This window comes from Lacerta agilis, chromosome 2, assembly GCF_009819535.1.
Source record: "Lacerta agilis isolate rLacAgi1 chromosome 2, rLacAgi1.pri, whole genome shotgun sequence".
Lineage (NCBI taxonomy): Eukaryota > Metazoa > Chordata > Lepidosauria > Squamata > Lacertidae > Lacerta > Lacerta agilis.
In genome coordinates, this window is record NC_046313.1 from 7,551,401 (window position 1) to 7,568,226 (window position 16,826).

The following is a 16,826-nucleotide window of genomic DNA, read 5'->3' on the forward strand; positions in this document are numbered from 1 at the left end:
TAAACGGCGTTTCCGTGCGCTGCTCTGGTTTGCCAGAAGCGGCTTTGTCATGCTGGCCACATGACCTGGAAGCTGTACGCCAGCTCCCTCGGCCTATAGAGTGAGATGAGCACCGCAACCCCAGAGTCGGACACGACTGGACCTAATGGTCAGGGGTCCCTTTACCTTCACCTTTACTGAAAGAAATGAACCTTTCCACGATATTCTAATTTTTCGAGTTTCACCTGTAGATTTATTTATTTATCTTTATTAAATTTCTATATTGCCATTCATCCAAGGATCACACGGCAGTTTACAATATACAAACACAAAAACACATACCATAGTAACAAACAGTGAACCGCCACCCACCCACCCACCCCGTTTAAAAGGCCATAGATTTAATTCACCAAAGGCCTGGGAGAAGAGGAATGTCTTTGCCCGGAACCCAAATATATATAGCAAAGGTGCTAGGCAATCCTCCCTGGAGAGAGCATTCCACAAGCAGGGAGCCACCACAGAAAAGGCCCGTTCTTGTGTTCCTGCCCTCCGGACCTCTTGCGGAGGATGCACACAAAGAAGGGCTTCAGATTATGATCGCAGGGCCTGGGGGCGGTTTGTATGCAGAGAGATGTTCCTTGAGGTATTGTGGCCCTGAGCCACTCAAGGCTTTATAGGTCAAAACCAGCATAATGATCTGGGCCTGGAAACTAACCGGCAGCCATTGCAGTCAGGCCGGGATTTGCAATACATGCTTAAACTGTTTTGCCCCTGTGGGCAACCTGGCCGCTGAATTCTGCACCCGCTGAAGTTTCCGAACTGTCTTCAAGGGCAGACCCACATAAAACATACTGCAGTAATCTAACCTAGAGGTTACCAGAGCCTAGACGGCAGTAGTTAGGCTACCCCTGTCCAAATAAGAGCACAGGTGGGCCACCGGCCAAAGTTGATAGACGGCTCTCCACGCCACTGAGGCCACCTGAGCCTCAAGCAACAGCCGTGGCTCCAGAAGTAACCCCCCAAGGTGTAACCTTATCAAGAGCAGGCAACTTTCCAGCCAGCCAGCCAGTCTAGGGAACCACTCACTTAACAGTGCCTCAGTCTTATCTGCAGCTAAGTGGATCTGTAGATAGTAGAACCCAAGATCTGCTACAGAGCTTCATGGGGAGCAAATCCAATATTGCTTGCAGTGAATATTTCCTTGTGGAACATTGCAGGGAGTGTTCCCTCCCTCAGTCACACCTGCAGGTGGAGCAGCATTCAGTGATGTGGTACAACCAGCTTTCCCCAGGACATATCCCAGGAGAAATAATTGGCACCAACGCACTGTTAAAATGGCTACGCTTTACTGTGAATTGCTACAAGGCATTGTGCTTTGCAGGGGGGGAGGGCAGGGGAGCTGATAAAAGATGCAGCCTAGAGCCATTTGTCAGGGCTGTAAAAAAGAAATGCCCCCCCCCATCTCGCTTTGACGTTGACTTTGCAACCAGCCCCCATCCAAGTGCCACAGAGCTGGATCTGCCCAGCTGCTGGCATGGGGCACAAAGCCGCACGCAGCACAACCCAGGCAGGCGTCTCCTGGCTGGGCTGGGCCTCCCGTGGGCTTGCTAACGTGGCTGCTGCGCTGATGCTGTCTGCAGTGGCGTTGATTTCTCTTTTCCATTTTCTTTTTTAAATCTTGTTTACTTTTGCAGGTCTTGACTCAGGAAAACTTAGCAACAGTTGTGACAGGCGTTATGGTTCCAGCAGGGGCAGTTACTCAACCTCTTCTTATCCCCATCAGTATTGCAGGTCAAGTGGCAAGTCAGCAGGGGCTGGCTGTGTGGACATTTCCTGCAGCAACGGTTGCTGCCCTCCCAGGACTGACGGCTGCCTCTACTACTGGGGGAATTTTCAAATCACCTATAGCCAATTTGCAAGGTAACAACAGCTTCTTAGAGGGTCTCTCCTTGTGACAGTGACCATTCGATGCTTGCGCAGAACCAGAAGCCCCCTCGCTCTGGGGGAGGCCCAGAAATGCTTTGCGTTCTTTAAGGAAACGCAGTATTGCTTTAAAAGAAAACAGAAGGCGGAGGAGCAGGGGGTTAATTTAAAACAACACAAAGCGGAAGGGGGTAGTTTTAAAAGAGCCATTGGCAATATTTCCATTTCCATTATCTTAGAAGGAAGGGTGTGAAGCATGTTTTGCAGCAGGGGCAACCAAAGTCATGCCCTTCTGGATGTCGTTTGACTACAGCTCCCATCATCCTTTCCCATTAGCTATACTGGTAGGGGCTGATGGGAGTTGTAGTCTATGGGCTAGTGCTTTTTTTTTTTTTACTGTACATTAGTGACCATTGCTCTGATCCACACTCTGGAGCATCCCGTCGATGAGTTCATTTGCTAGTTTTAGTTGAGCAAGCTAGATAACATTTTCATATCTGTTACCTCTTCTGAAATGAATGAGGGATCCCCTGGAAGCTGAAGGCCTCCATCAAAGCTGCCTCCGGCCAGGTACGCAGCAAATTCAGTAGCAGTCCCTGAGCATGTTCAGTAGATTACAGAGCAGTGTGTCTAGTCAGTTTCACAGCAGCTGATTCCATGCTTCTCTCCCCCCCCCCCCCGATGTCATTTAAAAGAGGCTGTTGTTCCAGTCAGTGGTTTTATCTGTTTGTTTAACCAATTTATAGGCTGCTTCATAGCTTAAAGCAATTCAAAATGGGCAGAATTAAAAGAAATGATCAAACCTGTAATTCCAGCACGCGGGGCAGCCACCAAAATTATACAGTTGGAAAGTTGATGAATTGATACTTGAGATTTGATTTGGTATTGTGATTTGATATGGATACAATGGGGCTTATTTTGGATTCTTATAATTGAAAACTAATAAAAATATTGTCTTTTAAAAAGCCATCAAAATGGCGTACAAGGTAAAAACTGGATAAAACACACCATCGCGGGTTCTAAAAACAATAAAACTGTTTTAGAAAATTATAAGAACAACAACGCAATTTATTCCGAAAGCCTTCTTAAACAAAAAGCTCTCCAGTGAGCCCCTAAACATCATGGTGCTGGGTCCCTGTCTCATTTCGGCTGGTAATTGATTCCAGAGAGATGAAGCTGCAACACTAAAAGCCTGGTTTCTAGTACAGGCTAGGTGTACCTCTGGGCACATGGTGCTCTCAGCAGTGCCCCATCTGATGAGTGCAGTCGCCTGCACAGATAAATGGGCAAGGTGTTCTCTTAGATACCCTGGTCCCAAGTTGTATGTATGAGAATGACAATTAATGAGAAGAGGGTACTAAGGCAGGGACGCTTAATGAAGAAAATATGGTCAAGACAGTATAACTTCTGCAGGCACATCTTGTCACCGGTGGCCTGTTCACACAGGAGCTTGTGATCTGAAGCCTCCTGGTGACTGTAGAAGCTATCGATTGTGACAGCTGCTACAGCAACTGTGGAGCTTCCAGAAAGCCCTGGCTTTATCTTGTAGTAGGGTAGAGCAAGGACGATGCAGTGATGCAGATTTCTATGATAACACACAAACTTTCATATTCTTAATTTGGATATAATAAAAGATGCTACCTCATCTTTTATCTCAATCCTGTGCAGCTGCAGCAGCAGCAACAGTCTGGATATAAAACACCTGCTCTTTCCTTTAGCTCTACCGCTTGCTTCCCCGCTTTACAGTACCAATCCTATACGTGCGTAACTCAAAAGTAAGCCCCACTGTATTCAATGGGACTTAACCCCAGGTAAGTGTGTATAGGATCGCGGCCTTAGATGTAGAGGTGTAACTTCACGGACTGAAGCAACTAGCAATGTGACCGTTTTGATTTGCAGGGCAGGAGGAAGAATGGCAAAGGGCAGCGGCAATATTTAGTGTTCTTGTCTTGCTCCCACAGCTGCCGCAGTGCTGAACACGGCAATACAAGCCCCTTTGCAGCCAGCACAGCCTCTCCAGGCGCAGCAAACAGTCCAGCCGCGGCCACCAGCCCAAACACAGACTGTGTTCCAGCCTCAGGCTCAGCCAGCCATTTTGCCGCAGCCTGCCGCAGCGTCCACACCGCCTGTCGCCAAGCCCTTGGAAACGCCAACCCAGATAACAGTTCAGCCAGCAGGATTTGCCTTTAACCCTGGAATAGTAAGGAGCTGGAAGCGTCGTTGAAGAGCTAGCTCAGAAGATTGGGGACGGGGGCAGGAGGGACGAGTTGTCAGTGGGCACACGGACCCTTCTGATCTCCTCTGAGGTCTGCAAGGAACGGGGAGAGATCAAGTGTAGTTTGGCGTTAAGGCTACCTGTCTTCTGATGTTTACAGAGAGGAAGTTCTTTCATTATATGCTTCCGTTATAAACGTGAGCAGCAACTTTTTTGGGGGGTTCCATTACATACTGAACAAATACCATGGGGTTGTATCCAATGGTTTTTTATATTATGATTCTGTGTTGTGAACCACACTGAGATCTACGGGTATAGGGCAGTATACTAATAATAATAATAATAATAATAATAATAATAATAATAGCTTTGTGTTATCAGAAAACACTCTCGTGCAAGTTACTGCAACATCCAGAGTTGCTTCTGGGAGCCACTGGAACAGTGTGGGATGTAGCACAGAGGGCTTCAGTGGAGGAGGGTGGGGGTTGGTGAAAAGTGGTTGCACTACTGTGCCGGGACAGGCACTTTCCATTAGTGCAGGGGGTCAGCAACCTAAGGCCCATGGGCCGGAAGCGGCCCGCGAAGGTTGTTTGACCAGCCCACGAGCCGCCCCCGAACTGAGCCACCCGCTCGCGCACTGTGCTAAACAGGCGCAGCGCAGGGACTCGCTTCTGCAGTGCCAGAAATCGCGTCGACGCAGACACTGAAAAACATGGGCGCATGCACACGCAATCCGACCCACAGAGGGATCTCCGCAGGACCAATCCAGCCCAGGCAAGATAAACCTTGCCGACCCCTGCACTAGTGCAAAACCATCCTTGGAATTGACCCATGAATCCACATCGATAATAAAGACTGACCCATCTAGACCAGCATCCTGGTCTCACAGTGGCCAGCCAGATGCCTGTCAGCATCTCTGACATAAACTGCCCATCACAACCCGTCTTTGGTGACTTAATGCATGACTAGCTGCTTCAGCACCCAGAAAACGTCTTTGCCATTGAACAAAGCACATTGGAAATGGTGGTGTAGCCGCTTACAGGTAGCAACCCTTTAAAGTCGGACAGCAGGCCTGCGGCTGATTCCAATACAAACAGACCTCTTCATGAATGCGTAATATTCTTGATAAGAGCTTCATAATAATGGATTGCTTAGACTAGGGACATCACATGCACAATACTGAAAAAGGAGGGGAGGCAGCTGAGGCAGAGAGATAAGTCTCACTGTTAATGAGAATGCAGAGTAATTCAGTTCTTTGCTTCTGTTTTCTCCTGCAGATCAGTGCGGCTTCTCTGGGAGCCCAAACTCAGCTCCTCAGCTCCCTGGCTGCTACACCAGTAATTGCAAACACCATTCCTAGTGTGCAAGGGATAACTGGACAGATCCTGACCAATGCTCAGGGACAGGTAAGTGCCATTTGACTCCAGAACCCAATCAAAGCCACAATAGACCTGGACCTCTTGTACTACTAAGGAGCACAGGAACGGGTGTTAAGTGATCTCCTATTTAAAGGGGGGAAAAGTGTTTTCTTAAATGTTTTATTTGTTTATGTAACTTTTAGTTTCACTATTCTTTGAGCAAGGCAGCTTACAACTGGCAGAAGTGAAAAGGCTGCTGGGGTGGAGTTTTAATTGTTGGTATTCTCTGCTTTTTGAGGGGGTGGCGCTGTGGTGTAAACCACAGAGCCTAGGGCTTGCCAATCAGAAGGTCGACAGTTCGAATCCCCACGACAGGGTGAGCTGTTGCTCGGTCCCATCTCCTTCCAACCTAGCAGTTCGAAAGCACATCAAAGTGCAAGTAGATAAATAGGTACCACTCTGGCGGGAAGGTAAACGGCGTTTCCGTGCGTTGCTCTGGTTTCACCAGAAGCGGCTTAGTCATGAAGGCCACATGACCTGGAAAAACTTTCTGCGGACCAACATCAGCTCCCTCGGCCAGTAAAGCAAGATGAGCGCTGCACAACTGTCAGGGGTCCTTTACCTTTAATAATAATAATAATAAATAATAATAATTAATAAATAATATTTTTTATTTGTACCCCGCCCATCTGGCTGAGCTTCCCCAGCCACTCTGGGCGGCTCCCAAACGAATGTTAAAACAATACAGCATTAGATATTAAAAACGTCCCTAAACAGGGCTGCCTTCAGATGTCTCTTAAAAATAGGATAGCTGCTTATTTCCTTGACATCTGATGGAAGTGTGTTCCACAGGGTGGGCGCCACTACTGAAAAGGCCCTCTGTCTGGTTCCCTGTAACCTCACCTTTACCTTTTTATTCTCTATTTTAAACCACGCTGAACTATTTTTGACTCTGAACACACATTTAAAGCATCACAATAAAGGGGGAAAGAGGATGTGTAAATCTGCACAAGTTTAACACAGCCCATGAGTAGTTGGAAAGCCTCCCTATTCTGCAAACTCTCCCCCCCCCCTTTTGTTTCTCATAGCACTGTCACTTTTGTCCAGCCGTCCTCCAACCCTGGGAAGGCGAGGGGGAGAGGTTTGAGAACCTTTGCACTGCATCCCTGTTGCACCTCTCCTTCTCCTCTCTTCCAGGTCATTGGGACTCTTCCGTGGGTGGTGAACCCAGCTGGAATTGCCACAGCCAACGCCGCCCCGGCCACATTGCCGGCGCAGAACCTACAGCTGCAGGCAGTGACGCCACAGCTGCTTTTGAATGCCCAAGGCCAGGTCATTGCCACCTTGGCTAGCAGCACCATCCAGACAGCGGCACCAGCAGCAGCTGTTAGAAAACCTAGCACGCCAGAAACTCCAGCAAAGAGTGAGGTGAGCTTCAGCTAGCAAGGACAGCTGATTCTTGGGGGGAACCACTGGCAGACTCTGCAGCAGAAGCATAGCAAGTAGGCATGCATGGGGCACCCATATAAAGTGGGGAGGAAATGAACACATCAGACTGGATCCTAAAAACCACTTATAGGAGTTTAAAAGCCTCCTATAAGTGGGTTATGGTGTGGGTAATTAAATAATGACGATTGAGATTCTGGTGACCTGTCCCTTTGATGGCTTGGCGGTTAAAATGTATGAAACGACTCCATTGTAAAGTGTCATCTGAGGCAGTACAAATTTCAAGGCACTGCGAATAAATGTTTGTGTCAATCTGTGATGACTTGTGTGTACACGCCAGTCAACGATTTTTAGCCATCACTGGGCGTTGCAGTTATTCATTGATGCAACATGCGAACATGAAGCAGCTTCACATAACCTCATCCTGAGTGAGGGTGAAGACAGACATGTCATTTTTTAGAACCAGTGGGTCACTTTAGCAACACCCTCACTGCATTCGAACTGAGTGCGCCTGTTCTTCACAAGACCAAGCTCTGGAAAAACAGACTCTACTAGCTTTGCAGCTGAAGGCAGATGTGCATGGCACTGATTGGCTGCTGCCTGTGATGTCACTAAAAAGCACATATCCACCACCACCCCAAGGTCCCTTGAACAGATTTTCAGTTTTTAAATAATGATTCTTTTTTAATAATAAAAAACCACAGCACTAGGACAGAACAGTAAAAGAAAGATGGTTATCCCTCTGGAAGCCTGAAGGGAAGGGACAAAACTATTGGCTGAGTTGATGTTTCGATTTGCCTGACTCCTGTTTCAGTGGTGAGAAGACGCAGGGTTCATCCTGCAGGTCAGAGACCTGCTGTGACATATATTTACTGTATTTTTTGCTCCATAGGGCGTGCCGGACCATAGGGCGCACCTCGTTTTTAGAAGAGGAAACAAGGGGGGAAAATATTTTTCTGGTTTTCCTCCTCTAAAAGCCCTGTTGTTTTTTTGAAGATCAGCTCAAATTTGTGCAGCTTTTTTTTTGCAAAGGGAAAAGCCCTGGTTTTTTTTAGGATTAGCTCAAAGTTTTGCAGCTTTTTTGCAAAGGGAAAAGCCCTGGTTTTTTGAGGATCAGCTCAAAGTTTTGCAGCTTTTTTTGCAAAGGGAAAAGCCCTGCTTTTTTGAGGATCAGCTCAGATTTGTGCAGCTTTTTTGCAAAGGGGGAAAAGCAAAGCTTCTTTTGCAAAGGGGGAAAAGCAAAGAGGAAAATCCCCGTTTTAATGGGGTTCAACTCATTTCTACAGCTTCTTAAAGAAAGGGAGCTGTTTCTAGAGTTTCCAGACAGATAATCTAATCAGCCAGTCACATGTCTCTGGGGAAACAAACAACCTCCCTCTGTAGCACATTCAACAATGGAGGCCTGGGCAAGGGGGCGGGGCTGAAAGGGAGCCGGGGACTCTTATCTCTCTCCCGATCTCTTGCTGATCAGCTGCTGAGCGGGGTCCTTTCAACACCCCCTTTTCTCTTTGTAAAATAAAAAGCACGATCCTATTTTGGCCCCTGAACAATTTGGCTCCAGGGACCACCATTTGCCCCATAAGACGCACAGATATTGCCCCTTACTTTTTAGGAGGAAAAAGGTGCGTCTTATGGAGGGAAAAATACGGTATATCACATCTGCTTTCATTCTAATTCGTATCAGAGGGGACAGGGCTTCCAGATGGAGGAATATAGCTTTTGCTCCAGCAGTATGCATTGCGCGAAATTAGCAAACGACAGGCATATTAGTTTGCATGATTCCGATTGTTTGATCTTCCTTGAGTCACCAGGACTATACACAGTCCTTGCTAATTAGGTTTGTTCGTCAAGCCATGCCCCACAGCTCATGAAGACCCCCAGTCTCTGATATAAAAAGAACACTTTCTTAACGTCACTCTCTTTTGCTGCCTTGCCAGGTCCAGCCAATTCAACCCGCCCCAACTCTGCCACAGCCAACCGTAGTCATTGCAAGCCCACCCCCTGCATCCAAGCTAGCTTCTGCTCCTGTCCCTATCACCTGCTCAGAGACTCCGACTGTCAGCCAGCTGGTTTCCAGTAAGCATCTCTGCGATCCCTTTGGCTTTGGAGGCAGGTGGAGGGGTGGCTGGTAATGGGAAGTGGTTCATGGTCCAGCCTTACCGCCGGCTGCAGTGAGTGCGCAAGCCGCGGTTTCCTCTGGAAATTAGGAAGTGCCCGATTTTGTGTGGCGAGAGAGCATTGCAACCCACGAGCCTGACGCTAAGCAACTCTTGAGTCTGGTCAGTGCCCATCTGGTGACCACAGGGATGTTGCCTTGGGTTCCATGACACCAGAAAGGTGGGATAGGAATGTAATAAAAATTAAGACACCTGCACAACTCTCTTAGTCTGAAGAGGAGGCTGCTTAAGCCTGAAGAGGCCTGTTGTCAGCATTAGCGTTTAGGTGCTGCAACACAGCAGCAGCAGCACCCTTCTCAGGATCTTCTCCTGGGTTCCTGCTTTGTGGTGTAAGGTGTCTACAAGTGTGTGCTCCACTTCTCCGCCAACTGCAGCGGACAGCATTTGTTGTGTGCTTGGCTGCAGGAGCCGCAACTGCATAGGGTTAGGATTGCATAAATTGCATCACCTAACTGGCCCTTTTTTCTTTTTCACTTCTTCACTCCCTTTAGAGCCTCAGCCTCCAAACAGCGGAAGCGACGAAGATGGGATCAATCTGGAGGAGATTAGAGAGTTTGCCAAGAACTTCAAGATCCGGCGCCTGTCTCTGGGTCTAACGCAGACGCAGGTGGGGCAGGCATTGACTGCTACCGAAGGACCCGCGTACAGCCAGTCGGCTATATGCAGGTGAGACGGATGTTGCCGTTCCCCAGGGCTCCTTTCATTACATCTCCGTTGAGTCTGTGTGGGTTGCCGCACAGTCATGGGATCCAGGATTGGGCATTTGAAATAAATGCTGTGCCTGCTTTTCCCCCAGTCCCTTTGAATACACCCTTAAAATATAACAGTGGGATCTCAAGGTCATCTGCTTGCAACCCATCAAATAATGGCCAGTCATCAAATGGCCATGTGTCTGTTGGCTTGCATTCACTCCACAAACACTGAGAATGCTGAATCGTCTTCTGTCTCCAGCCTCATTGGCTTCCCCCAGCCTTAAAAGTACAGTGGTACCTTGGTTCTCAAACTTAATCCGTTCCGGAAGTCCGTTCCAAAACCAAAGCGTTCCAAAACCAGGGCACGTTTTCCCATAGAAACTAATGCAAAATGGATTAATCCGCTCCAGACTTTTAAAAACAACTCCTAAAACAGCAATTTAACATGATTTTTACTAACGAGACCATTGATCCATAAAATGAGAGCAGTAAACAATGTACTGCAGTCACACCAATCAATCAATCAATCAATCAGTAGCTAAACTGGGTTCTACACAGTCACAAAAACAAAACAAAAAAGCCGCAAAAACAAAAATGCAAAATAAATAGCAAAAACAGACAGACCTCAGCGTAACACTCAAAATGGAAGTGTGGCACTCAAATCGGAAGCGTAACGCTCAAAATGCAGCACATTCAGCTTCCAGAAAAAGTTCACACAATTACTTCTGGGTTTGCAGTCTTTGGGTTCCAAGTTGTTCGAGTACCAAGGATTTTGAGAACCAAGGCACCACTGTCTTTGAAAGTATTTAAGATAATATATATATAGAGAGAGAGTTTTCATTTATACTTTATTTATACTGGTTTTTTGAATATTTACAGATAAATTGCAAACAGATAAAAACATTAGCAGGATTATTGTAGTAACCTGCAGTTTCATAAGAGTATATATTTAAAGTAGATAATTAAACGAGCAAATTAAATTAATTTGGATATGCAGAAGATATTTTAAAAACTAAGGAACCGCAGAAAGAGGGGGAAGGAACTTTGAAAAGTTAAATTGATTGTAAAACTAATGAAATGTATAAACTTGGAAAGTATTTAAGAATACTTTAAAGGATTTGGGAAGTTAAAAGGTTAAAATTTAAAAAGATTTAATACATTAAGAAATGTTTAAAAGTCCTTAAAATGAGTTTTAAAAGCCTGTATGTAACTGCCAAGGATGCTGCGGTGGGGGTTGCTGCAAGTCTCCCTTAAAACTGATTTACGATGCTGGCTCCTGGGGGTACATAAAAGAGCCTTATACCCCCAATAAAAAAGAAACCAACAAGCAATCCCAGTCAAACCACTAAAAAACAGCCTGTGGAACTCCACTGAGCACACCCTACCTTGGCACCATCTTGACGGGAAGTCCCTGAATGTTACTGGCAACCTTGTTAGACCATCAGATGGCCATAACCTCCCCCCCCCCCCGCTTTTAAGAAAATATTCCCATTTTGAGTTCTGCTGAAGGGTTGGTACCCCATAATGGAGGGGAACAGCATTCTAGCCAGTCTAGGAAGCTGCCTTCTACTGAGTCAGACCATTTGACCCACCAAACTCAGTACTGTCTACACTGACTGGCAGCAGCTCTGCAGGGTTTCAGGCAGGAGACATTCCCTGCCCTGCTTTTGAGACGCCAGGGGGACTCAAGCGCGGACCTTTAGCATGGAAAGCGCATATGCTGTGCCGTTCAGGTTTCAGTAGGAACTCTCAGTGCTCCTCAATGGTCCTTGCTGGCTTTTCAGGTTTGAGAAGTTGGACATCACTCCCAAGAGCGCCCAGAAGCTGAAGCCCGTGCTGGAGAAGTGGCTGAGCGAGGCCGAGCTGCGGAACCAGGAGGGCCAGCAGAACCTGATGGAGTTTGTGGGCGGCGAGCCGTCCAAGAAGCGCAAGCGCCGAACCTCTTTCACGCCGCAGGCCATCGAGGCCCTCAACGCCTACTTTGAGAAGAACGCCCTGCCCACGGGCCAGGAGATCACGGAGATCGCCAAGGAGCTCAACTACGACCGGGAGGTGGTCCGGGTCTGGTTCTGCAACCGGCGACAGACTCTCAAAAACACCAGCAAACTCAACGTCTTCCAGATCCCTTGAAGGCCGGGGCTGGGCATCAAGCCTCTTGCGTACCCTGTGCGTTGCTGCTGTGAACACTTTGTGGTGAATATTTCCCTGCACCTGCTGACCCTTTTGACAGTAAAGACTGGAGCGGAAGGAGTGAGATACGGGGTTTCCTCTGGTTTCAATGTGTCCCGGCCTTTTCCCCACCCCTCACATGACCCAAATCGTGTAATTGTCAGCTGTGTCCTTCCTTCCTTCCTGAGTGTTGTACTGGAGCTGTGAAGGGTTTTAGGAATACATAACGCATTTAGCTTCTTTCTGTGTCAGACAAAACATTATCAGGGTTTTTGTTTTCTGAAGGACTTCCTGTGGGGTTTTTTGTTTTTTTAAGATAGCGTTAGGGATAGCAGCAGAATAGCACCCACCAGAAATTCCTGTTTCATTTCAAGGAGAATGTGTGAAACCCTATTTCACTTCAGCCTATTTTCATGGACACTTTTATCTCTTCATAGAATAGTGGCATAATTTATATCTCCTTTTTCTTGTGAATATTATTATTATTATTATTATTATTATTATTATTATACAGAGCACTATTAAACTAAAAGACTTTTTATTCACTGAAGAAAAATATTATTATTATTATTTTTCCTCTTTAAGACCCCTGGGTCTGCTGCTGTTGTTGCTAACATTGTTTTAAAAGGCGACAGTTTTGGCACTTGCAGACGTGATTTGCTGAACGGGTTCATATCAGCCCCTCCAAAGTCATGCTGGGAAGGGAGAGGGAGGCAGGGGTCAGGCACCCTTCTCCTGCCCTTGTGTTCTGTGGGAACCACACTTCAGCACTGGGGTGGTAACAAATGCCAGTGGCATCAAACACAGGCGCCTTTTGGAATCGCATGGAGACTCTAGGCGAGGAAAGGCAGGCGCATGGCTTCCCAAACTGGGACACTTCTAGGCTGTCTAACTTCCTGGGCAGATGATCCTGGTTCAAAATCCTTGTCAAGTGGCATCTGGGCAAAGGTACTGTCTGAGGGCCATCACAGCTGCCTTGTCTTCCTCTAGCACCGCAAGCCCGGCAGCAGAGAGGATGCATAAAAACCAAGGGATGTGCATGAGGGCTTGTTTGGCGTACACAGTGCGCTGCAAAGTATGGTGTCAAATGCCATCTTCCACACAGAAGTGATCATGGCTGTTGGAGTAAGGCTGAATCCCTGATTTGGAATGTGGCTCATACGCAAAAGATAAGAATCAAAACTTTGAAGCAAAGTTAATCTTCACATGTGATCACTAATCCCTTTTTTCTTCCCACCTCCCCCTGAACCAGGATTTTTCAAGATGGTCCACCTTCCGCTTTTAAAAGTAAAGGGTGGCTTCAATTGCACAGCATAAGAAGGGGCTTGTGGGCTGGCTGCACGGGTTTCTCTCCCTCTCTTAGATGAGAGCCTGAATCAGCAAAGGAGACCACTGAGGGGGCCATCTCCCAGGATGAGGCCCTGCTCGTAGCCAGCAGGTTGCGTGCTGTGGTGCTGCCAATGCCGACATTTGTGTTTTGACCATTTGCCAACACGTGTGGCATTCAGTCTGCATGTGGCAGCTGCGCATGGTTGGCAGGGAATTGATATATGCAGGCATGTCATCAAGATTTGACCCTGGACCCAGCGCTCATTGACACAGACGCTGGGTTAGAGAATATGCTTTCAAGCATGCCTCGGGTCATTCTTACATCCCATCTCAAACGGAAGCAAGGCATTATTCAGTTGTGTCTGCTGGAACTGAAGCTGTAACCTGTAGAGTGGGCAAACAGGGATGATGAATGGGTTGGAGCTAGAGAAGGTGGGTTCATTCAGGAACGGTGCACACTGTGTGCACCTTTCCCAAGAGCTGGCCCTGAACACCTGGAGCTGCAGGCATGAGGAGCTGTCATAAATATCCCATGCTTGTAAGCTTCCCAGAGGCTTGAATGCTGACATTTTGGCCTGATCTTATGCTGTATATTCTGCTTTTCCATTGCCAGGACTATATTCAGTACACGCAGGGGCTGCTTGTGGCGAATAGCTGTGCTTTACATGTGTCGAGGTTGGTAGGACGCGAGAGCCTGTCTTTTCAAAGCACAGTTGTGTCCTTGTAACTGAAGAAGAGCTGAAGAACACTAGCAAACTCTTGAAGCTGTGTTTTTGGAAGCTTCCTCTGAATCTCAGTATTTAATGCATTTGTTCTTCGTAACACACTAGTTCTCTCCCCCCCCCCCCCGCCGTCTTTTCTTCCCTGTGGGAAGTGGAGACAAGGCAGCTACAATCAGTAGGTGGCAGCATCAAGCAATAATAGATAACAAGCTGTAGAAGGAGGTGCCCAATATAAAAATACTTCCAAGGGAGCAGAGAAACAGGCTAGCCCTCTAACGGGGGGGGGGGGGGGTCCTGTGTGCCAATAAAGGGAGGCTTTGCTCTTACTCCCCTGGCAGAGGCTCTCTTGAGGCTGTGTTCCTCTTAACTCCATTAGCGTGGGGCCAAAGGGAACAGCCAAGTCTATTCAGCCCCCTTCCTCCATAGGAAGACATAGGACTTAAGCCTGTTGAGGCCGATAGCACAGAAACCAGGCATCCTAGGAGAGGAGGCCTATAGAAGGAAGGTTCATATAATTTAGAGCAGGGGTGGCCAACTTCCAAGAGTTTGCGATCTACTCACAGAGTTAAAAACTGGGAGTGATCTACCCCCCTTCTGGGGGTTCAGGTCAAAGTTGCTGAGCTTTTTATAGGAAGAAAAGCCCTGGGTTTTTTTTGGGGGGGGTGTATGTAAAAGTTGTTGAGCTTCTTTAGGGAAGAGGAACGCGACCTTGAGCTTTTTAAAGGAAGGAAATCCCTATTTTTGGTGGTTCAGGTCATTTTAGGGATGCTGGGCAAAGATGCTGAGCTTTTTTTAGGGGAGCCAAAAAAAATTAGCTTCTTTGGGGGGAGCCACTGATCTACCGGTGATCTACCACAGACGTCCAGTGATCTACCGGTAGATCATGATCTACCTGTTGGACATGCCTGATTTAGAGTAATCTTCTAGGACATAGGAGGAGGAGGCCTGTGAAGGAACAGGCCTGCCGCCTGAAATAAAGCGATCCTCTCGCCAGACCAGATGCCTCCTTTGATCCATTAGGTGTGAGAAGATACTTTTGCATGCCACCCCAGGGGAGATTCCAGGGGTTGCAGGCTCTCACCCAGGGTTCATGTTTCCTTTTGCAAAGGAGACACAGCGCAGACTGTGGTGTCTTTATGAAATATGGTTTATTTACATATACATGCCGGGAACTGAGCTCCAATGACCTCTGGCTGAAAAAAAAAGCGCCCTGATAATAACTACACTACTGAATTTGGCTAAGTGGGGTCAAGGTTGCGGATTTAGGCATACCTTGGGGAATACTTATTAGCGCAGCAATAAAAGTGCTAGTGCACTTGCAAAGCTAAGCAGGATCTGATATGGTTTCAAGAGACCATGTGCACTGCAGGGGGTTGGTCCAGATGACTTCCGGGCATAGCTGTCAAGTCTCCCTTTTTTTGCGGGAAACTCCCTTATTCCAAGCCGTTTCCCGCTGCTATCCCTTATTGTTGATATTCCTTAAATTTCCCTTATTTCCGGGAAGGAGAGTTGGAGTCCGGGGACTCCTTGGGTCCCTGCCTTTCTCAGCCCTGCCTGCCTACCTCATAGGACTGTTGTGGCGATTAAATGAGGACTAGGACCAGGGAGCTCCTTGGAGAAAAAGGTGGAATATAAATACCTAATAACAGACAGACAGGCAGACAGATATATAAAGAAGAAGATAAAATAGACGAATGTTTCTCGGCAACAGGTGCTCAGATTAAGCATTGCTGCCCCTAACTGGAGGCAGAGCAGAGCCAACCTGGCCAGAAGCCATCAGTGGTCCTCTCCTCCTGCATGAATCTGCCTAATCCTTTTCTAGAGCCATTCAAGTTGGTGGCCATCGCTGCTCCCTGGAGCTCTTTCCTGGTGTAAATTGTAGCCTGGGGGGGATTACCGCGGCGTGGACTGTCCCTGAGAACTGTAGACTGTTCCCCAGGACAGGTGAGGGTGCTGTCTGATCCCTTATTTTCAAATCCGAAACTTGACAGCTATGCTTCCGGGATCCCTTCCAACTTTACAATTCTATTAATCGAATTTTTTTAAAAAAAACAAACCCCGCAATGAACACCATGGGGCTGTTTTCCGAGTAAGTGAAGCAAGAAGGTTCAGGCCCTGCGCAACCCGGACTGGGTCAGCACAACCGCTCCAGCATTTAAAGGGTGCCACGAGGGGGAGCGGGAACCCAACGCGCACGCGCGGCACCTAGATCCCTCTCTCACACCCTCCACCCCAACACACGCAAGCGCGGAAAAGCCCCGCTCCTCTCACCCACGCTTCTGCGCCGGCCACCCAAATAACCTCCTTCGAGGCCCCGCCCCTATCTGCGACTCGGCCTATGGGTCGAGAGAGGCCTCTTCACTCCCGCCCTGCGATTGGCTGAGTGGCGGAGTGGGCAGGGAGGAGGCCCGTGGTTGGCTGCGGTGGGGCGGGGGCGGGGCGCTTTCCCGGCCGGGCTTCTGCGTGTGTAGCGGAGTTGTCTGCCTCTCTCTCTCTCTGTGTGTCTCTTTATCTCCCTCTCCCTCTCCTGCCGCCTCCATGTTGAAGGAGGCCTCGGGGCTGGCGGAGGCAGAGGCGGCGGGAGCGAGCGCGGCTCGGCTGGGCAGCTTCCTCGCGCGCGAGGGTTAGGCGGCGGGGGCGGGGAGGGAGCCGGCGGCGAGCGAGCGAGCGAGCGAGCGCGGGTGGCCGGGCTCCGCGGTGTGGGGCTGAGGGGGCGCTTGCCTCACAGCAGGAAAGCGCAAGGCTGAGGGAGCTGCAGGGGCGCGCGCCCTTTGGGCTTCTCCCGCGTCCTCTGGCGGCGGGTCGCTCGGGCTGCG

General features: G+C 48.3%; 1 protein-coding gene across 1 annotated transcript in view; it reads left to right on the forward strand.

The window, feature by feature from the left end:
• The window catches only part of POU6F1 (POU class 6 homeobox 1), a 36,369-nt gene extending 23,980 nt beyond the window's left edge, over window positions 1-12,389 (forward strand). The window contains exons 5-11 of the mRNA XM_033138448.1: window positions 1,674-1,899; window positions 3,864-4,102; window positions 5,395-5,523; window positions 6,673-6,903; window positions 8,859-8,997; window positions 9,590-9,764; window positions 11,575-12,389. Coding sequence (XP_032994339.1) covers window positions 1,674-1,899; window positions 3,864-4,102; window positions 5,395-5,523; window positions 6,673-6,903; window positions 8,859-8,997; window positions 9,590-9,764; window positions 11,575-11,920 — 1,485 coding nt within the window. The 3' untranslated portion in view covers window positions 11,921-12,389. The remainder of the gene's footprint in view (window positions 1-1,673; window positions 1,900-3,863; window positions 4,103-5,394; window positions 5,524-6,672; window positions 6,904-8,858; window positions 8,998-9,589; window positions 9,765-11,574) is intronic.
• The last annotated feature ends 4,437 nt before the right edge of the window (window positions 12,390-16,826 follow it).